The sequence below is a fragment of the Poeciliopsis prolifica genome, unplaced genomic scaffold, assembly GCF_027474105.1.
Source record: "Poeciliopsis prolifica strain line A6 unplaced genomic scaffold, Auburn_PproV2 SCAFFOLD014, whole genome shotgun sequence".
Classification (NCBI taxonomy): Eukaryota; Metazoa; Chordata; class Actinopteri; order Cyprinodontiformes; family Poeciliidae; genus Poeciliopsis; species Poeciliopsis prolifica.
In genome coordinates, this window is record NW_026562389.1 from 485,957 (window position 1) to 507,920 (window position 21,964).

At 39.2% G+C, this 21,964-nt stretch overlaps 2 protein-coding genes across 2 annotated transcripts; both read left to right on the plus strand.

Moving 5' to 3' along the window:
• The first annotated feature begins 315 nt into the window (after nt 1–315).
• On the plus strand, nt 316–5,235 carry LOC129365992 (coiled-coil domain-containing protein 112). Its single transcript, XM_055039575.1, has 14 exons — nt 316–374; nt 633–751; nt 1,122–1,243; nt 1,997–2,086; nt 2,325–2,400; nt 2,722–2,848; nt 2,948–3,064; nt 3,153–3,290; nt 3,819–3,940; nt 4,033–4,159; nt 4,304–4,471; nt 4,675–4,773; nt 4,862–4,986; nt 5,066–5,235. The coding sequence occupies exons 1-14, from the start codon at nt 330–332 to the stop codon at nt 5,094–5,096; spliced, it is 1,506 nt and encodes a 501-aa protein (XP_054895550.1). The 5' UTR covers nt 316–329; the 3' UTR covers nt 5,097–5,235.
• Nucleotides 5,236–5,641: 406 nt separating this feature from the next.
• Nucleotides 5,642–20,736, plus strand: pggt1b (protein geranylgeranyltransferase type I, beta subunit). The gene is made up of 9 exons (XM_055039858.1): nt 5,642–5,771; nt 6,083–6,201; nt 8,509–8,573; nt 8,995–9,146; nt 10,449–10,581; nt 12,225–12,270; nt 14,354–14,538; nt 14,908–15,016; nt 17,198–20,736. Exons 1-9 carry the CDS (start codon nt 5,644–5,646, stop codon nt 17,362–17,364), a joined length of 1,104 nt encoding a protein of 367 aa, XP_054895833.1. The 5' UTR covers nt 5,642–5,643; the 3' UTR covers nt 17,365–20,736.
• The last annotated feature ends 1,228 nt before the right edge of the window (nt 20,737–21,964 follow it).

Sequence of the window (21,964 nt, forward strand, 5' to 3'; positions counted from 1 at the left end):
AGTAAATCCACCAGAGAGTGGCTGAAAACTCTGAAATGAACCTGCTCTGAGTCAAACCACAGTTTTTTTTATCATTCTGAGAGCAGTGGGGTTGACTTCATACGCAAGAAACGCCTAAAACATCCCACAAATGAAAGTGAAGAGTGATTCTTGTGTCAACACTGTCGACAACACAATATTGACCATTTCTGTGACGTTCAGAGCAGGAGGATGACGTTGGCGGCACACAGCGACCTCTGCTGGTGAAAACCAGAAACAACAGGCGCGAGCGACCTGACAACAGGTTTTTTTTTCAATAAAGTTTGTTTTGTTTACGCTCTCAATCAAACATGGCCGCCTTAGCAACCGCTCTATTCGACGACGAACTGTTCACGGTACATTTTAACGAGCTACATTTCTTATCTTCTTTAAAACACAGACACTGTTGGTTAGTAGACATTAGTAGACAAATTTGCTAAAGTGTCAGTGAGGAAAGATATGAATATGTACTGTAGTTGGTGAAAAAACGCATCTGCAGCCGTTCGTCATCATTTAAGTGAAGCATTTTGGGCAAACTGCGTGACGTTTAGGTTAGAAAAAATGGTTTACGTTCACTGTAATAGTCGTTTGTTTTTGTTTTAAAATGAATTTAGGATGAGGAAGCGCCTGGTGTTCCCGCGACCACTGCGACCTGCACGGTCAGAAAGCAGAGGAGGCTGAACAGGGAGGAGATTGGTGGCTTTCTCCGGGAGGCAGAGAAGAACAGGAGGCTGTGAGTGAAATGTGCTTCAACTTTTGTGATACAGTTAAGGATAAATCAAATCACATGAAGCTTAACAGACAAATAAAAGAGCCACCCAAAAACTGTTTATTTCATCCACCCAAAACTATTTAGTTAAATATTTTATATAAAAATTATACTGACTTAACTGGACTCAATATTTGATAGATGGACACATGCGACTTCGGCTAGGTCCATAATCTGAACTGCTGTCTGTAATTTGGGAGCCTGTGACGTAGTTTCATACCCTGTGATACAGAAACACATTTAACAAGGAGTTGAAACAAGAAAAAATCCCTTTCCCTGCCCTATAAATGTAACCACTGACTTTAAAATCAGCTGTTTGCTTTTTGCCGGACAGGATTGAAAAATTGGAGAAAGAGAGAGCCCTGACTGTTCTGTGCAGAAAGAATGCCTGGACAGATGTCATTGACGAACTTGAGGAATATGAAAAAATTCTGCAGAAAGAGAGGTTTTCTCAGAGTAAGTAATTTGTAGCTGATTGTCTTTTTTTGACATTAGGCAACTGTTTCACACTAGGATGTGCAGTCAATGTGAAATAGAATGGATTGCTCTTCTAAAGAAATAGATGTAACACTTCAGAAAATGACAATAAAAAAATATATGTGTAATGATAAATGTGTGCTCATGATTAGAAATACTTCTAATTCAAGCAGCACTAACAGAAGATGACTGCTTTCTGAACTAGCACCATCAGTCCTTCTTTTATGAGCTTTCATTCACAGCTCTCTTCAAATCCAACCATAACGTTAGATTTGAACGTCTTAGTTCATTTGATGTTGGAGTTTTAACCAAGCTGTTTTAGTCTAGCTTTAACCATTGGTCAAATATTGCCTGAAATTTGCTGTTTTTTTCTAACGCAGACCTTTTTGACAATTGCAGAAATTAAAATTCTTGCATCTTCTTAGTTTTTAAATCATACCTTATGTCATTTTGTGTTGAAGTTTTAAAATCCATACTGCATCCTCTATCAGCTCTTTCATCATGGCAAAGATTATGTGTGCAAGGGGTTTGAAGTAGAGTGATAAAACCGTTCATCAGTAATAGTTCTGAATCTGAAGCAGCAATTTGTGTAGACTTTGAATTTAAATGTTGACGTTCGTAAAGTATCTTCAATGTGCCTGAAACTTGCAGAAGCCCGGTAAAGAAACCAGACTGTTTCAACATGTTAGTGTACAGTTTTAACTGAAATATGATATTGTGGTTTTTCTTCAGAGACGATCCTTCAGAAGCAGCTACTGAAGATCAATAACGGTGTGAAGAAATTTCAGAAACACCTAACTGACGTCAAGCCGTCTCCTGAATGTAAGAGTTTTGTTTCTTGATGTTAAAGAACCTGCAGCTCGCTTGTTGTTGTCCATTACCTAGAAAAACTTATAGATATTGATTTTTTGTCATTATTAATATTAATATTTGAGCTATTTTCTGAGTTGATATGTGAAATAATATTGCAAGTTAAATAATAGAATCTCAGTGATGTGAAAATTAGAGTCTTTTGGGACAGTTGTTGACATTGTTTCTGCAATTTTGTTTGTATTTTCAGTGATTGAAAGACTTAAAGAAATAATGTTAGACGTGGAAATGTCAATAAATGCTCTAAAGGAGGAGCAGTGTTTACGGTAAAACAATTCGCTACACATTCATCTTCACACCTTTAGCCTCGAAAATGGGAAGAAAAAAAAGACATTACCTTTTATGAATGATGTTCTGTAACTGCATCCTTTACAATCTTTGGTAAATTAGTGAAAAAGCCACAACATTCACTCGGTATACACATTCGAAAAGTGTGCATCTTATGAGAAGCAAGTTTAAGTGCATCAAAGAATGTTCGGAAGTAGAGAAAATAGAAATAAAAAAGCATAATATATTGACTAAGATTATCTGTGGTGAAATGAAATTATTAAAAGGAATCAAACATAATGTTTCTTACTTTCTTTCAGCTTTGAGGAATATTCAAAGGAGGAACAGACGTGCAAGCAGGAAGTTGTTGCTTATGAGAGGAAGTTTGAAAACTGGAGTCTTCTTGTCAAGTCAAACCTTAAATTACCTGCAGCTTCTACTCTGAAGGTTTTCCGTTTACACCATTATGTTTTTTCTTTGTTGTTTAACACTCGCTTAAATAAGGAAAAGGGATGGCAGGCTATTTTTTCTTTTGTTTTCTTTAAGGCTAAACCCTTCAACAAAGATCTCCCTGCAGAGGTCAAAGCTTTGGAGGATTTCCTGCAGAAGACTGGAGGGTCTAATGGAGGCTGGGACCAATTTGATCACCAAGTGTTCTTAAAAGTAAGGAATACAAAGTTGGTCTGTTAATTACCTATTTATTATTTTTGACAATTTTAGTGGAGCAGCTTTTTTGTTCTAACAATGACAGGTCTGGGTGAAGCACGGCGGGCGCTCGTCATACAGGAAAGAGGCCAAACTCTACCTGCCGAGTAAAACAGAGGAGGAGATCCGGCAACACGAAGACTGGCATCAGGAGCTGCTTCACCTGCAAGACAAAAAGAGAGAGGTGGAGAAATGTGGAAAAGCGACATGTTAGAGTTTAGAGGAAGTAACAGCAGAAAAAAAATCCTGTTTATCTTCCAGGTCTATCATGCACAGTGCCTTGTGAAAGATGGAACCCTTTCACATTTGTTTTTCACAGATGAAAACTTGAAGAATGTTGAATGTTTTCATCTTCCGCCCCCCTGAGTTGTGTGCTGTGTTCCATGGGTTCTTAAGGTTGAAATGCATACAGGTGGACCTTGTCTGCTCATTTGGTGACTTGTGAATGCAGTTGTTTGCACTGGATTTTATTTAGGGGAACCACAGTGAAAGAAGCTTAATACACAAATGTACACCACACTTTTCAAAGCTTTATTTCTGAAAAAAATAATAATCAAAAGTCATATAAGCTCCTCCATGCATGTACTAGTTAATTACTACTTTTTTTGTAAGTAATTAATCTCAACAACCTTCTTTTTTTTTCAGGATTTGGTATGTGTCATGTGTAAATCTATTTTGTCCAGTTTTAACAGTTTTCTTCCATCCCATCCAGGCTATTCAACGCTGGAAAATCAGCAAAGATAAAGAACGTCAGAAGAGGATCCAAACTCAAGAGGAAATGGAGGAGGTACAAAGCAAAGGAAGGAAGGTCAAGAACTTGGCTGAGCAACAGCAGTGAGTATCAATAACTGAATAAATTCAGATCAGAAACATTTCACATTTGCCTCACACAAACTGTTTGTTAAGTCAAATCAATTATGTTTCAGGTCTGAGGAGGAGAAAATGGAGGTGGCACGGCGCCTGGAGGAATGGAAGAAAAAGAAAAAACAAAAAGAGGAAGAAGAAGAAGAACAGAAACTGGCTGAGGAGATTCACAGGAGAAAAAAAGAAAAGGTGCTTAGCGGTTCATATTTTGCCATAGACATTTTTTTTTCTAACTATAGCACTGCTTGTCAATCAAAATCACATAATCTGAGATTGCTTTACTGGGGCCCTCAGCAGATGCCTATTTTTGACAAAGTGATCTCTGTTGATCAGGAGGAGCGTCGCCGCCAGCTGGAATTAAAGATGGCCCTAGAGGATCAGCTGCGATTGAGGCGTGAGAAAGAGGAGGAAGAGGAGAAGAGAATAAGAGAGAAGGAACAGAGGGAAAGGGAGGAGAAGCAAAGAGAGGCAACAAAAGTCATCAAAAGCTTCAGTGAAAGGGTACCAAGTTCTAAAGTCTTAGAAATACATAAAAGCAAAAGATAAGGTGTAAGTTTGTACTCTCAAATTCAGAGTTTCTCATTAAATCACTTATAACAAAAAGCGTTCAGACAATAAACAGCAGGTTCCTTTGAGCTCAGCGAGAAGAAGGCATGATATCACCTTTGCTTTGCAAAATACATGGTTTGATTGCACCTTTGCAGGATCTTCACAAGGTGGAGGCAAAGCTTCATGAGAGGCAACTGAGGGAAAAGGAGGAAGAGGAAAGACAGAGAAGAATCATAACTAAACTAAAGGAAAAGGTGCAGTGACCAGCCTGAAATATTTCCACCTTGATTTCAAAGATTTCAGTCATTAGTCTCAGAGAAATAATTTGGTTTTGTTCTTCAGATGGATGGTCATGTGAACAGAGACCCCTCCAGGCTGATTCGCCCCACTAAAGGATGGGAGGAAAGGATGAAACACATGGGTCCTTGTCCTTCAGGACAAAGACCCATGCTCCAGATGTTTCACAGGTCTGGACCTGTAGGCTTGACTTTAAAGTTCTGATAAGTAACACCTAAGTAATTACATATTTTACTATTTTTTTTCCAGAGCCATCCCCTCTTGGAGACAAGGGCTGTGATGTCACCATGAACCGAGTCCGGCAATTTTCCACAGTTTCCGGAGCCTCTGTTTGACTTAAATCTTTTTTGTTGTTGTTGTTTTGGCACTTTTGTTGCAATGGTAAAGTATTTCCAAATAAAATATTTTTTTTCACTATAAAAAAATACTTTGCCTGTGTGAACTGAAGACAGTATAGTTACATTAAACAACCGTGTAAACAAAAATCTGAAATAAAACAGTCACAACAGGAGCAGTTCTTGATCACAGAGTAAAAAAGAATAAATAGCATCAAAGTGTTGAACGAGAGGCCACCTCCATGGAAGGTGAAGCTTGGTCACACAGCAGATTAACCCAGATAAAGAAGAAAGGCGTTTTTGTCTGTCTGAGGCAGACAAAAAAAAAGCTCTTTAATTTTCCCTTCACTCCCAGAAACAAATTATCACCGGGTTGATGTATGAGAGTCAATATCACAAACGCAATCCCCATAAACTCAACCCCCTGCTAGAGGCTTTTATTTTGAAAAGCAGACGCACCGGAAAAGATTCCCCATAGGTGCGGAAACAAAGATGGCGGAAGAAGAGAACCAGTTTGAAGAATTTGAGCAGATAGACTTTTTGAGAGACCGTCATGTCCGATTCTTCCAGAGGACCTTGCAGGTGTTACCTGAGCGGTACGCGTCGCTGGAAACAACCCGGTGAGTCCGACAGATGCATCATGGGAGCTCTGGTCACTGTGGTTTGATGGGGAACTGAACAGCAGAGGAGCTAGCTGTGATTCATTAGCTCTCAGTTCATTAAAAGAAAACTCATATTAGCCATTAATGAACCACTCAGGCGTTCTGGGTATGATAATGTGGCAGCTTATATGGATGATGTGATGTTTCCAGCTATTTCTGTGTTAAGGTCTATCATTCAGTTAACCCTCATTTTCAGCTTGGTTTTCATCTATATTGTGTTTTTAAATGAATCAGTGAGTACATTGTAAGATCTCCTGCCTTCATTTCAGGTTGTCTATTTTATTCTTTGCCCTGTCTGGTCTGGATGTGTTGGATGCCCTGGAGGTGGTGGACAGTAAAGTGATGATTGAGTGGATTTACTCACAACAAGTTCTACCCACCCAGGATAGTAAGTGTCACATCTATTTTTATGATATTTCATGAAAATGTTATTTTTCATTTAATTGCAATGTCTTGAGATGAAGTGAGTTGCAAAGTCGGATTATGAAAAGTACATTTCCGCCAGAAAACTAAATGTTTTAAAAATGTTTAAAGTTGAAAATATCACTCGGTAATTATGTGCTGTTGAAACATCGGAAAATGAACACCTGAAAAAGTTTAACACCTAAAAAGACTTGAGTACGGAAAGCTAAGCCTGGTGGGGGCATAATTAAAGCCTGGTGGCCCGCCAGGCTTACAATGCACTGGGGGAAACATTGTAAATGTATAGAGTGTATTAGTGTTTTTCGTCAGAGCTTAGTAACAGCATCAATAATGTTATTCCATGCTTTGCTAAAAATGCTTTTCAGAGTAAAGGAGGCTGGAATTGCTCAGACGCCTACAATTTTTTTTGGCGTTTCCTCAAAAATAATCGTTTGGATAGATTCAAATGTGTTTTTGAAAAAATCTGTTTTGTTTTTCATTAATCAGTGACGGCAGGAGAGAGCTGGGTAGTCTGATTAGGGCCTCTTTTGTGGTAATGTAGGAGCTGCACATAAACTAAAATCTCTTCATTTCTCTTGTTGACCCTCACTTTTAGTGGTGAGATGTTGACCTTGACTGGGAGAACTGGATCCTGGAAGCGTGATGTGTAAATGAGCTTCATCCTAAATATTTCCAGGTGCAATTTTTGATTACCAAGTATAAAAGAATGATTAAATATCATAGTGTTGTCATGACAGGCCAAGTAAGGAATTTCTGACATGTGGCTGCTTTGCTCCTTCATCTCAGTTTGGACTGCAGCCTCTGCTCCTCCACATTGATAGGAGTCAAATTACATGATTCTGGCACTCCATACTTTTGTGTCCAGAAAAACAGCACATTGAGAACTAGTTGGATCTAGTTTCCTTCTGACTCAAGAACCTGTTGGGTTTCTGACTTAAGAACCTGTTGGGTTTCCTCACTGTGAGCTGGAGAATGCCTCTGGGGAGTGGCATGTCTTCCCTTCAACACTCTTCACCACATCGGCCAAATATGGATTTCACGTTTTCTTTGGCTGATGGATTTTAATTTGAATCAGTTAAGGTTTTTGTTTCTTCATCTAAAAAGTAAGAGGAGAAAAGGCATTTCTGCTGATTATGTGATCAAGGAAGGAATTAGAAAACTAAGGAATTAAATTTCTGTAATTTAAAATTCCTCTCCAACTTTGATCCAATTCTTAGAGAAAGGAAAATAAAAAAGTGCATTCATTGTCAGCCTGTTAGTTGATATGTTTAATGTCCAAAAATAGTGCAGGTTTTTAGTAAGGGATAATTCTAATTTTTTTGTCAAATGTTGATTCTACTTTAAGTTATTGTAAGTTAATTTGTTTCACACTGAGGCAGTCGTCTTTGCATCCTCCGACTCATCAAACTTTAAAGTCTGCCATGTTTCTTTTCCCACTCTGCAGATTACAAGGCAGCTATTGGCCCTCAGTTGTCTGCAGATAACCCAGTGCTTCCTTACAGCTGTTCATCAAAGAAAAGTTTGACTCTCAGGCTTTTAATGACTTGTTTTGGGACTGATATGTTATTTATTTATATATTTTTGCCTCCAACAAGCCACTCCATACCATCTGTTGAGATCATTAATTATTGAAGACATCAATGGAGATGATGGAGGAATAGTCGTGCTTGATGGATTTCTGCTGCAGCCATATGTTGGGAGGCTGGCAGGCTTCTTCTCATTAGATTTGACAAAAAAACAAGTTTAGAGACAACTGTGATTTACTAATGATTCATTAGTATGATAATCCCCTATTTAGCAAACTATTAAGACTTTCAGAAAGCATTTTGCTTATTTGTGATGTTAGTCTCCTATAAAATGCTGGTATTTGGCAGAATTCATCAGTGTATTGATGCAGGGGATCCACATAAGGGTTTCTGTATAAGTTGGTGGAAGATAAAATATTTACTTTTCCTTCAGTACAGAGGTCGGATGCCATATTTTTACCTACATTAATATATTGGTCCATTCGTTGTTCAGTCATTGCATAAAAATGTTAAAGCTTCTGTCATATTGTGCGGTTTGTCATTTTAATGTGGCTTCCTGTTTCCGTGGTGGCCAGAAGGTGGCAGCAGAGCACTCCTCTTTGCCTATTGTATTGATGAGAACCTTTTCTGCAGGTCATAAAATGAACAGAAGGGATTTAAAATGTAAATCAGAAGACTAATTTAGTTTTTTTTTTCCCTTGTCTCTTGTGCTGAATATTTCCATCATTTCTTTCTGACCATTACAGAATCCAATCTGAACCGTGGAGGGTTTCGTGGATCAGCACATATTGGGATTCCTTACAGCACAAAGGTACAACCAGAATTTTTTTTGAAGTTTGAGTACTGTGGCTTTTGGTATTTTATTTTTTTTTTATCTCTCAGTAAATTTACTTTTTTCTATTATCAATATCAGTTTCTTGATCATTTATTGCTTCAGTAGAATGATGCAAATAGCAGACCATAGTGCAGCAGATGCTGTTTGTTGCTCAGTAGAAAATGTTGGACAAGGTGTCCAACAGTTGTGAGTGCCAGCCTTGGAAAGCACCAGTGGCCAAATCATGATGGCTATTATTAGAAATTAAAAAAAGAGAGAGATTAGCTTTTTTCTCTCCAAAATTAAACTAAACAGAGAAGAGTTTCCTCTTCTATGCTTATATTATCTCCAAAATATTCTGTCTGTGTCTGCAGCCATCAGCTGCATCTCTAATTTCCCTCTCGGTTGTTGTCCTCAGGGTCCAGGTGTGCTCCATCCGTATGACAGCGGCCATGTTGCCATGACCTACACTGGCCTGTGCTCACTGTTAATCCTTGGAGACAACCTGAGTCGGGTGAACAAAGAAGCTGTTCTGGCTGGTCTCAAAGTGCTGCAGCTTGAGGACGGCAGGTTGGCACACACTTTGGCTCACTTTTGCACCTAAATCCTTATTTAACGTGGCATTTTCACTCTGACTCAGAAGCACCCAAAGCCATTTGAACACAGATTTAACACGGTCTGACTAAAGCTTGCGTGTGGATGTTCTGTAATTCAAAAGCAACTAAATTTGAGACACAATCTCCTGTCCTCTAGTAGCTGGAGCAGCTGCATGCTTCAGTGTGCGGATGTTGACTTTTCTCCTAAATCTTTGCTGAGATCTTCTTCCCAGAAACTCACTGATTATGTTGAAGATCAGCTGGTGATAACATGTGCAAACATAGCAAGTAAGAATGTGTGTAGACTAAAGAAAATGAACCATTTCTGTTCCTCTGCTCTGACCTGAATTTTTACACCTCACTTCATGATGTTGTTCAAGTTCAAGCACAACGTTTTGTGTAACTTAGTGGCCTAATACACTGCTCTGCCATAAAAACTTTGTTCGAAAAACAAAACGAAGCAAAAGAAGTCCTGTGAGACGACTAAATGGAAATGATCATTTATACCCTCCAGTTCAACATTGTAATGAAGAGAGAAGCAATTAGCACCATTGCATTTAAATTAAAACTTCATTAACTTAAAATAAAAACATTGCTCTTAATGTTGCTGTAATGATCCCAAACGTCCAGTCCTGGCAGAGCGCGGCCGTTGTTGAGTTGGCGTTCTGGGATCGATCCCATCATCATTCCTCACAGCAGCTCTGTCCCAAAATGCCTGGCTGTGATTTTCCAGTCCAGAGGTTTTGTTTATAACCTCTATTATGGTAATCGAACTTCTCCAGGATCCCTGAGGTAGTCCCAGATATTTACCCCAGAAGCAGCCTATTGCATCCTTGTCCTTTCTCTCCTTCTCTATTTTTTCTTTTTCTTTTTTTCATAATTAATTCCTTATTAATATGGTGTTGTCTTAAAAACTGTACTATTATTCCAATCACTTGGGATAAGACCGTCTCATAATACTTGGGCGGTTAAAAAACACACAATCTCTAAATTAGAGCTATGTGGGCTGGGTCTCATTTTGTTTAATAGATTCAAGCAATACATTGTAGTTGGACACCTGTGGCTACTTGTTTCATATGTTTGTATTTTTGTTAGTTTCACACATGACTTATTGGTCCAAAATGCAGAAGTGTGCCCAGGAACATTTTACAGTGACTAAAATAGTTTGTCAGAACATCAATCTGAAAGCGTAAAACCAGAACCCAGACAGGTTTTTTTTTCTTTTTTAAGTGTAATTCTGCTTTTTTTTTTGTTTGTTTGTCTGTCTGGCTTTCAGTTTCTATGCCGTGCCAGAAGGAAGTGAGAATGACATCCGGTTTATCTACTGTGCAGCTAGTATCTGTTACATGCTGGATGACTGGTCAGGCATGGACATCCAGAAAGCCATCGAGTACATCCGGGGAAGTTTGGTGAGTGAGTGTTGACAGTTTAAATAAAGTGTGAAGCTTCTGATCCTCCTTCAGTGGGATAAAAACAACAAGATGATTCTGATGTGAACGCTCCCACAGTGGACAATAACCATTCTTTTCTGCAACATAAGAAGTGAAATTAAAATGAACATAGCCCTCGTACTGCTACGAGGTGTCAGTTTATTTACAGACAGTTCATTTATAATACTTAGAGAAGATAGAGAAATGTGTCATAGTCTTAATGCATCAGTTAAAAAGAATAAAAACTGTAATTTTCCCAGCTTTCTCCACTTTGTTTGAATTTCTGGGCGTCAGACACATCAAAGCGCAGTGTTTTCTCTTTCTCCTGAGCTGCACACCTGGGAAACTTCAGCGTGTATCAAGTTTAACATTTCGGAGTCTGTGTTGTTTTATGGGTGTGTTCGTGTCATGCTTATTCGTATCTATTCATGTCCTTTTGACATGACTAGATACACACCGAAAGTCAGGACATAAGTTGAGTTTGGTTTAGAGAACTCATTTAAATTGTGACCTTGAAGCTTATTTTGGTAATGTAGAAACTGCCTTACATGCAGAGATGAATCCATGCAGTAACCATTTTTGCTTTAGTCTCATCAGAGTAGGAACAGGCTGGGAATTATTTGTTCTTCCCAGCTGACAACCGCCTCTAGCTTAGCTTGTATGTTTTGTCTGAAACTGTCCAAAATAAAATCCCTCAGACTGTTTGTGCTTCTTTGGTTATTTTTATTTTTTTGTCCTGCTTTAGCAAAAAGCCTGTTTAAGTGGATAACAGTCATGGATTGAAAATGCAGTAACATTCCTAATTTAATAAAAGATAGCGAAAGGCATCCTAGATTACAAGTAGATTGTGTGAAATAAAAATTTCTAGAGATCTAAAAATGGGGCATCAGTTTCTCATGAATTTATTTCAAACAAAAATAAATGTGAGGATGAGGAAGTAGCTGTATGTGATGCATCTCGTGACACATGCAATGCGTGGGAATCTTTGCCAACCATATCTATTCCTTTGTTTTGCTTGGGGGTTTTTGTCCTGCTTATTTTTTGAGAAGTAAATTATGGAATGGAAAAATGTTCTGCATTAGCCTCAAGTGTTGAACTCTTCAGCTCTCTGTGATTAGATTTCTGATTTTAGTTAGAGATTCAACAGTTGGCTGGCGAGAAAAGAAAGTCTACCTTTTTTTTTTCCTTCTTTGAACTGAGGATCAAATACTGCAGCATCTGAATTAATTCGCCATCTGTTAATTAAATAGATCAAAACTTAGGCTGATCGTAATAGAAGTTCAGTAAACAGTCAACAATACTTCATCCACTTTGAAAGTCAAATAATTCATCAGTCAGATAAAGTTCAAGGTTTTTGAATCAAGTACAAAATTACTACTTTTCTCTAGGCATATATTATGGTTAAAATGTTAACCTAGTCAGAGTTGATCAAAATAGCTGTCAGCATGTTGGAGTTCAAAGAAACCAAAAATCGACATCTGACCTGTAGTGATTTTTAAAAAAATATTTTCCTCTGGTGTGGTAACATGTATGCTATGTTCCTCCTCTTCAGAATCTCTTATTTGTGTCCACATCAATTATTATTGATTAAAATATAATTTCTGCATTCATTTTCTCCATAGTCATATGACAATGCATTTGGCCAAGGAGCTGGGAGAGAGTCTCATGGTGAGTGCAAATTTGTTACATGTTATAAATGTAAACTCCTAATAAGATTAAATAAGTACAAGAAAGGACACACAGTGTTGCAAAAAAAAAAACATTCTGAATAAATTTGGTAATTTAAATAAATTTTTTATTTTATTTCGTTGGGTAATTTTTTCTACAAATTATTCAGAACATATTATAACCAATATGTTGGGGATTATAGTTGTAAAAGGCAAGAAAAAAACTGTTTATGAAGGATTAACTCTACAGAGCCGTTGCCATTGTTTTCTATCATTAGTCCCCCACTCCAATTAGACCTTTGTTTTTGTTTTTTTTCTTTTACAAAAGCTTTCAGGCGATGCAACAGAAGCAGTGCTTAGCAACATATCTGCATGACCTTGGTTGTACAGTGAAGATAAAATTCCTGCCAGCTATGATGTGCTCTCGAAACGCACATTTTTTAAAAAAAAATTGCAACTGCTCCAAGGAGTAAATTTTATTGGATCTAAGTGATTTTCTTCTCGCTTTGAATTCAAGTTCTGTGATTAAAGGCTCGGGTGAGACTGTGCTGAGCCTACCGACTCTCCAAACGGCTGATTACAAATCGGCAGAGATGCTTAGTCGAGGCCCATTACTGGTCTACCCTTGAGGTGTGTGTGATTGTTCAGTGCCAAGACCTCCCAGCATTGCTTTGAACGTTCACAGGCACATTTTTTGGGGATGTTATGTCTGTGCAGTTATGTAGGTGAAACATGAAATTATAGAACCTCATGGGTCTGGGCATGAGACTGGCATTTATGTATCCGATTTCAGTCCTTAGTGTATATTTAGGACTTTATTTTGTTGTTTTATCCAACTTTGCTGATCCCAACACTGGTATCCATGGATGATGTTTCTTCTTGCCTAAAGGAAACTATTTCAGAAAAACAAATGATCTGAAGCCACCAGATGTTCACCCCTCACTTTAAGCTTCGAGTAGAAACGATCCTTCAAGTGGATGTTCAATTTATTGCACAGACATGTCACCACATCTTTCTGCATTCTTATTAAATGTGTTTTTGTAACCTTCATGTAAAGGTGAGGTTAGGACCTCAGCATGAAATTAAAATATACAAAAAATACATAAATTTTACTTATGCTCTTCAGGAACAAGAATGCATAATGCAGCAAAAGCAGAAGAAGTAGGAACACTTATGTTGGGTTGAAGTAAAAATTATTTGTTTGACACGTCACTATTTGACCGACCATTAATCAGAACATCAGAAAAGTCTGAGAAATCATTAGAGATTTAAATATGTAAAGCTGCACTTTCAGTGTAATCTGTAGATATGCACAAGTTTGAAAAAAGTGATCAGGAGTCGCTTGTTAAAAAACTGCTGATTTCCAAGAGCAAAGTGACTGAAATGTGACATCAACTTTGGTACATCCTGGAAAAAGTTACGTTTTCAAGTAAAGCAAGTTTTACTTCCCCTTGGAGTCAGAGCTTTATAGCCTGATTAGCTAATCATCAAGCCACTACTCCACAATGACAAGAAGTACAATATGTTTGACAGTTGAAAGTGGGGCATTAAAACCTACTAGCCCTGTACCTGTGAAGGCAGCATCAGGTTGTGACAACAGTAAACAACAAACTTTGACACTGGGTGCATCAACAGCACAATAAATCCCACGCACGCATCTAAATTGGCCTCTGAAGAAGAGATAAGAAATGCAAATATTAACTACCTAAGAAGTTTCCATCCCAAAAGCAATATCCCAAGCTTTTATGGAAATTAATAGAGAATGAGTCAAAGCCGGTTGTGTTCCAGGAAATAAATTGATTTAAATGAGTTTTGCCTTGAGGTTGATTGCAAATTTCCAGCCTGAATGATACCATAAGCTTGTTGATGACAAGTGGAAAAAAAATGGTGGTTATATGTATTAGGGGTTTTGTGTAGAGTTCATTTAGATGAAAGAAACTAATCCCTAAATTTGAGTTTGCTGCTCCGAACTCCTTAAAGTTGCATTTGTATAATTATTGTAATGATTAAAGACTGAGACACTAATACCCATAGAGCGCCACAGCCTGCAGCTTTATGTGATAACTCGGTGACCCGTGTGCCAGGTGGTTGGACGTACTGTGCCATAGCCTCGCTGTGCCTGATGGGCCGGCTGGACGAGGCTCTGAGTCCGCGCGAGCTGAACAGGATCCGGCGCTGGTGCATCATGAGGCAGCAGAGCGGCTTCCACGGACGTCCCAACAAACCTGTGGACACGTGCTACTCCTTCTGGGTGGGAGCTACACTGGAGGTAGCAAACACTAAAACGTCTTCCTTCTTTGTCACATAATAAATCAATGCCTGCTGTGTCTTACAGTCTACATTTACAGAAACAAGTTTGAGGTTGAAGCAACCTTACGCTCCAAAGTTTAAGGTTGCTTTGGAGATTTGTTGAAATTAAGACCTTCTGCTGTCATCAGTCTATAAATCCATGAATGTTTGATGTCCTTTTGGAGATAACCTTTTAATTTACTAATGGATTCAAAACTACATCTATGAAAGATGTCTGAGAAAAATATTAAAGATTCTGGAAATCGGTATCAGTCAAGAAAATCCTGATTGGTAGATCTGTAGTTCTTAAAATATTTTCTAATTTGATGGTTCTTGTCATTTTCTCCAGCTCCTGGATGTGTTCCAGTTCACACACTTTGAAAAAAACAGGAGCTTCATTCTGTCCACACAGGACCGTTTGGTCGGCGGCTTCGCCAAGTGGCCTGACAGCCATCCAGGTAAATGATTCCACTTGACTTCTACCCTCTACAGGAGAAACACCATGCTGTAGTTTTTTTTTTTTTTTTGTGGTTCTTACATCCATAAACCAGAAATGCCTGGTGTTTTTATAGTGCAGTAACAACCACAGGAGCAAAGCAGGCACTGAATGGCATGTTTAATGACTGTGTAGCGCTTCCTATTCATTCTCTTGAAGCTTCAAAGATCTCTCATTAGGGACAAAAACATTGTGGATCTAAGCAGTTTCAGCTCGTTTATGTTCCTCTCTTTGAGCAGAACAGTTTGCGCCTCATCTTCCACAGGTGCAGTGAAACAGGGTGGAGCTGTGGTGGCCACTTTTACTTCACATCAATGGGAAAAGAATCTCCTGAAACCCTAAACTTCAGCAGTCGTGTTCTTGCCTGCCCTCATGCTGGGTAATTGATGAGGCGATTGTTTATAGGTTGCCTGAGGAAACGGCAGACGGAGCTCCTCGTGTTACCGCAAACAGACAGGAGGACAGTGTTCAGGAGAGACAGACGGGACGTAAGCTAGTGAATGTAAATGGATGAAAGAGTTTTATGGAAGAAGGAAACAATAGTGAACTAATGTTTCCATGACAGTGGGAACAACTGGTTCAGGGCAACTGGGTTGGTTACTTGGATATGGGACAATGGATGCAGACGTGCATCAAAATGATTCTAGATTAGTTTTTTTCTGTGTGTTTTGTTGCTTGGCGATTCTTTATTCTATGTTAAAATGTGGAACAAGAGACTAGAAAGCCAAAGATAGAAAACGGTTTTATTTAAACCTCTTAAATTGCAAATGGAGAGACTGGTGTAGATTCACAGTCATCCAAGACGCCACAGAAAGCAGCCAGACTTCTGCTCTTGTTTCTTGATTCGCCTCACATCCATAGTTTCTGTAACGTCTTGAAGACAAGCAGTGTGGAACAAAGAAAATTCACGTAATATCTCAGTGTCTAGGATTTACTCCTAACTCCATTAAACAAAAGCGAAATTAATTTACCAAGATCTACTTTTGTTTGTTTTGCTGTTCCAAAATGTATTTTCCTCATTGAATGTTTTTGTTTTCTAAGTTACTGACAAGAAACTGTGACAAGGTCTCGTAAGGATTGGCAGATTTGAGAAAATGTATTATTTGCAATGTACTAAGATAAAAAAACAAACCCATTAAAGCCAAGTGTAGAAGCTGGAGCGTTTTAACAACAAAGTAGATTTTTGAACAAGATGGTACCTGTCTGATGTGTCGCTGTATCTGAAGGAAAATTACAGCGAGTCAGAGGTAAGATGGCAGATAAATGTTCTGCTTTGCTCTTGTATGGCCGGCTGCAGAGACGCAACAGAGTAGAGGAGCATTAAAAAAGACTAAACATCCTTTTACTGACGCAACTCATCAATAGCCACCATTTTTTGAAAACTTGGTGTTTATATGGTTGTGATGACTACAATTTAAAAGCTTATTTGGCTGCCAGAAAGTCAGATTAATGAGAGCCAGACACTTCCAAGCCAGGACTTCATCACATACGTGTTGAAATTGCCCTTTTGCTGTTAAGTCTGTAACCTCAAGTTTTAGGCTGCAAGTTTGTAAGTATGTGTGAAGTGGAGGGTGGCACAAGCCGCCCTTCATTCTATCCAAGCACTCTGCAGCCACTTGATTGTTTCACATTACTTGCTTCTCCTGTGTCAGTCGTTTATTGCAGGATGTGGCTGGCTCTCTGGATCTCTGTGCAGTAACTCTACAAAGCATCTCGATATTAAACACGGATTGAAAGTCGCTGTAATATTAAGGCCTTTTGAAATCACATTCTCACTGGTATAACTCTGAGTCCGAGTCCTGATGGGTGAAGCTGATGGTTCTGTGATTGAGTCTAATGTCCAATCATTTGTCGTTTCATTATAATTCAATTACTGCTCCACTTACTGGCCTGTGGAGCTTTTATTCTCGTCCCGAGGGAGAGAGAGAGAGAGAGAGACGCTCCTACGGGCAAAGCAGCGTGGACCATTCACATGTCCTTAAACGTGCATTACACAAACCTTGGGACAGCTGGAGGGTCCAATGAGTTTATAGATTGACTCAATCAGTAAACATCCACTCTAAGTACTAGCTCTGTCACATTCAGGTGCTGTTATCAGCACTGACCTGCTTTCTCCCTTTTGTCCGTGATTTCGCCTCTCCAGACCCTCTTCATGCCTACTTGGGGCTGTGTGGCCTGTCTCTGATCGGAGAGCCTGACCTACGGAAGGTCCACCCAGCTCTTAACATCACCCAGAGAGCCTTTCAGCACCTCCAGCAGCTGCAGCAGTCGTGGAGGGACAACGCCGGCAGCTGCGTCGGACAGCAGTGAAAGCGGGACGATTTACTGCGTTCACTCCGGAGCGGACGCCGTCTGTCAGTCACCGGTCGAAGGCGGCAGGACTTCTGCCGCATCTCAGACATGTTTGGCTGCTCAAGAAGTTTGAATTGTTTGGAATTGCGAGGATCTAAACACTTGGGGACCTCATTTAAAGTCCATCTAAAGCAACTTATTTGTTGAGCAATATACGCCACACCTCTTTGCTGCCTTTTAAAAAGAAAAGAAAACAAAAAGCAAGTAGTTGTTAATAAAGCTATGCGGTGCGGTTTGTGAAAATACAATATAATAATGTGCCAGAAAGTGTAATTCACTGGAGACTTGAACAAACGTCAGATGCCTCCATCTTTATTTTATGGCCTTTTTTTTTTCTTTTTTTTTTAATTATGACACTTTTCTTCAGAGATGTATTGCTTTACTTCCTTTTCTCTGCTTTGCTAACTTGCCTGGCACTTCAGTCCGAACGTAGCTGCTGGATGTTTTTAACCTCTCACGATGCATCAGGTTTTAATGGGTCGTGACCTCTGCTCCCCAGCTTGAAATCTGATACCATCCCTAAAGCTTTGCTCCCTAAAGCTTCTCGCTGCAACGTTCTCCAGTTTCACCTCTGCAAGCTTTAATTTTCAGAGCTCAAGAGATCGAAATAAAAATAAAAATGGAACTGCTTGGGTGACATTTGAAATGGGGCTAAATGTTCCTCGGTTGTTGATTAGTTACGAATTTTAAGAAGATTTTGGAATTGGTTTCACTTGAAGCCTTTTTATAGGGATTTTATCTGACAGGCCACACCCTGCGTGGCTCGTAATTATGCAATGGAAGGAAAATTGTACAATGTTTTCAATATTTTTTTCAGAAATCTAAAGTACAGAGCATTTCTCTGTTTGTTTAATTCCTCTACATATCTGCTTTATATGTGATGAAGGGCACTTTCAAACATTGGATTCTCCATTGGATGTAATTCTGGACTTTGACTGGGCCATTTTAACAGATCAAAACGCTGTGTTCTAACACATTTCTTTGTACCTCTAGCCGTGTGCTTGGGGTTGTTTTCCTCCTCCTCTCCCCAAGTCTAAAGAGTTGCTGCCAATAAGAGGCTTTCATCAACCCTGACTACTTTTATCATTCCTAGTGAAAATGTTTAAAGTTGGTAAAACTGTGCTGGGGTTTAGGGTTGGGTTTCCATCACGTCGCCTTTTGCTTGTGAGGCTAAAAGTTTTGGTCTCATCCAACCAGAGCCTTTTCTTCCACATGTTTGCTTTGTGTCAAACTCCAAACATTGCTTCTTCTGTGAGGATCACACATGTGAGGAGGAAAAGCTTGTCCCGCCTGAGCAGTGGGCCCCCGCAGCTCCTCCAGAGTATATATATATATATAATTGTAATTTTGAAAACCGTGTAATTTTCCTTCCACTCCATTATTGTTTGGTTGTAATGCAAAAACTTGTAAAAACAAAACAAAAAAGGAATTAAGGCGCATGAATAATTTTGTCAAGCGCTGTAAATTTCCCCTCTCGAATTCAAAACAAATCTCCAGCAGTGTGTTACAGAGGCTCCTCATGACCTCATTCACCTGTGAGGTCACATCCAGCTGGAAATCTACGGAGAGATTAGACAATAGCCTCATAACCAGAGGAAACTGTTCTTTGAACTGTTCATTCGTAACTCCAGAAAGGATGCAGGATGAAATAAAGAACAATGGCCGTGACTGCACCTCCATGTGTCAGGAAGCAGAAACGGCTTCTGTTGATCGCCATGAAGACTTTCAGTTCACTCTGACTTCTTTGCAGGTGTTTGAGCTGAGGTCCAAAATGCCGTTCATGACCTGGCAAAGAGAGTCTTTCCACCTTTTGCCTTTACATCAGTCGTCTGTCTGGGAGCAGGAAAACACATTTCCAGCTTTCACACATCGCTACTTGAAGCAACACCCCTTTCTCTCTTTTTCTCTTATTATAATGAGGCCACAGTGTGAGGTGACACCTGCTCCCCGAGCTCACGCGTGATGAGACGCTTTGACTGCATGTCAGAGACGCAGCTGCCCGTCTGCTGCTTGTTTACCTGCAGCTCTTCTCTGTGCAGACGCGCCTGTGACTGCATTTAGAAGCCACACTGAGGCTGGCTCTGCTATCGGGGAAAAAAAAAAAAAAAGGGGAGAAGATGTGAGGAGAGCTGAATGAATAAATAACGTGAGCCATCTATTATTAAAAGTAAGCTGTCAGAGGCTGGATTCAGCTCTTTGAATCCAGACCAAATCCTCGGCTTTGGTGCGAAAACAATAGGATTCTTAACTAATGTGCTGTATTGTTTATTTTGCACTGATGTGAAACAATTTTTCTTTCTCAAATAATGTTACCATTTTTTTATTATATATACATAATACATAGAAACCGTTACCACAAAACGCTTTTAAAATGTTGCTGAAACGTGTGGAGTTTTTTCTATCACACTCTCTAACGTTGTGTTTTCTTTACCTATATGTTACAAGCCTGTTCTCTGGTTGAACATAAAGCGAACTGGAGCACTGTAAGTAATCAGTTTTCTTCTTGGTTTCCAACCAGAGTGATTCAGGTTGGCTTTTATTTGTCCGTGTACATAGATGAAGTCACATGATGAAGCCACTTTTCTCCAGCTTGCCTCCTTACTGTGCCTAATGGATTGTTTTCCGTCGCTGCTCTCTGAATGCTTGGCTTTCGTTTGCTTCTCTTATTGCCTAATTTAGATTTTGCGTGGATCCTTCTATGAAAAGTGACAGTGAATATCAAGTCAACCTACACAGGAAGAGGATCGTGTGACCTGGATATTTGTTTAGATTTCACAGGACCATACGTGTTGTTCACATGTGTGACGATCAGATATATAAGTAGGCTGCTTTCTGATTGGTATCGTCCAGGAATATGTTAGGATTTATTTTGTCATTGTCACTTTGCAGTGCTAATACATTGTTATTTCAGCTCATATTACACAGCAGACGAGACCCTCAGTTCCAGCAGCATGAAATACAGACAGCACTGCTTTGTGCTTCCAAAAGCTGTGAAGAAATTGTCCAAGAGATGCAGCCAAAACACCACATGCCGTTTTACGAAACACTGCTATACATATTGTAACGATAAATCATGTAACAAAACAAAATAATGGAGTTTATTTTTTCTATGCTTTATAGAAATGTTGGTGTAGATAGATGTAAATGTCTATGAAGATGCGACTTCTGCTGGGGATGTGACCAGAAGGTCTTTACATCAGAAGCTCCGGACCTGCAGGTGTTGGTGTGTGACGTGTTCTTGAAGTGCGGCTTTTCGAGTTTGGACTAATGCTGATTCTCGCTTGGCACAGAAATTGTATTTATGGTTAATAAAACGTGTACTAACTTTGACACTTGTGTGCATTTTGTGTTATCGAATGATGCTTTGGAAAAGTAAATCCCGCATGATGCGACCACAAACCTCAGAGTTTTATGGGGATATTGACCAAAAGAGATGGAAAGGTATAAATTGATTTCAAAATAATCCCCGCTTCATGATGCTGCCACTGCTGTGTTTCACTATAGGGGTGGTGTTCAAGGTGTAGTTTCATCTAACCGCAGCACCTTTCTTTTTTTCCTGTCTCTCTCCCAGAAAGAGGTCAAAATTATTGCCGTAGTTATCTTTTCCCATGTTTGCCTTTTGGCCTCATATTTTAATGTAGTAGCATTTGATGTAATCGTTTAGTTTTAGCTACAGTAGCCACTTGGAGCCATTTTGTGTTTTGTTTAAATCAATGCATTCGATCTACTTTTTAGAGAACCAAATATAGATCACAATAAATACAGTTGGCAAGTCAGGGAGGATTCCTAATAGAGCTTCCTCATATTTAAGAACATAATTATTTGAAATATTTATCCAGAAATGGAACTAAAAGACACATTTGCAAAACAGAGTTTTAAAGTTTAAAACATTTTTTTTGTTACTTTCTTAGATTAGCTTCTTTTTTTTTTTTTTTTTACAGTTTCAAAAACCAGAATTATGATGTTCATTGTTTCACAGCCCATCTTTCCAAATGACAAAATGTGGAAAAAATACTGTTCATTTTATAAAAAAAAGTGGCATGATCTTAACATAGTCGTATGAGCTGCTATTTCACTTTTGTCTCATTTTCACTGGTTGATAAAAACTGTTACAGAAATTTTGGTTGATAAAATTAACACTGGTCTTGACAACAGATTCTCCCACCTCCAGAATTGCCGTTGTGATCTCGGCCGCTTCTCCCAACTCCCATCCTGCGAGTTAGGAGGAGCTGAACGGGCGTGAATACTTTGGAAAAGCGTTGATTCCTCTTGTAGGATGCAACCGTTCAAAGCACAAAGATGTGCAACCGAATCTGCCTTTTTGTTTGCCGTGACAAAAAGCCCAGGAGCTCTTCACGTACCAGGCCAGGATGTGATCCTATTCAGGTCATCTGGAAGCAACACAGAGACAACAGGAGGGAAAAAAACGGCACTGATCATCTTGCTGATGCTCATTTTGGAAATGTATTTTGTAAAGTCAGCTCTGCTTTGTCCCAACATACACCAACACAAAAAAAGCGAGGATTTTCCCTCTAGTTACTAAAATAAAATGGCCAGA

Bases quoted from the DNA above. Each gene is read 5' to 3' on its own strand.
- pggt1b (XM_055039858.1), top strand. From the start codon at position 5,644: ATGGCGGAAGAAGAGAACCAGTTTGAAGAATTTGAGCAGATAGACTTT. The intron at 10,582-12,224 runs GTGAGTGAGTGT...TTTTCTCCATAG, and splicing joins AGTACATCCGGGGAAGTTTG to TCATATGACAATGCATTTGG. The intron at 14,539-14,907 runs GTAGCAAACACT...CATTTTCTCCAG, and splicing joins GGGTGGGAGCTACACTGGAG to CTCCTGGATGTGTTCCAGTT.
- LOC129365992 (XM_055039575.1), top strand. From the start codon at position 330: ATGGCCGCCTTAGCAACCGCTCTATTCGACGACGAACTGTTCACG. The intron at 3,065-3,152 runs GTAAGGAATACA...TAACAATGACAG, and splicing joins ATCACCAAGTGTTCTTAAAA to GTCTGGGTGAAGCACGGCGG. The intron at 3,291-3,818 runs GTGGAGAAATGT...CATCCCATCCAG, and splicing joins TGCAAGACAAAAAGAGAGAG to GCTATTCAACGCTGGAAAAT.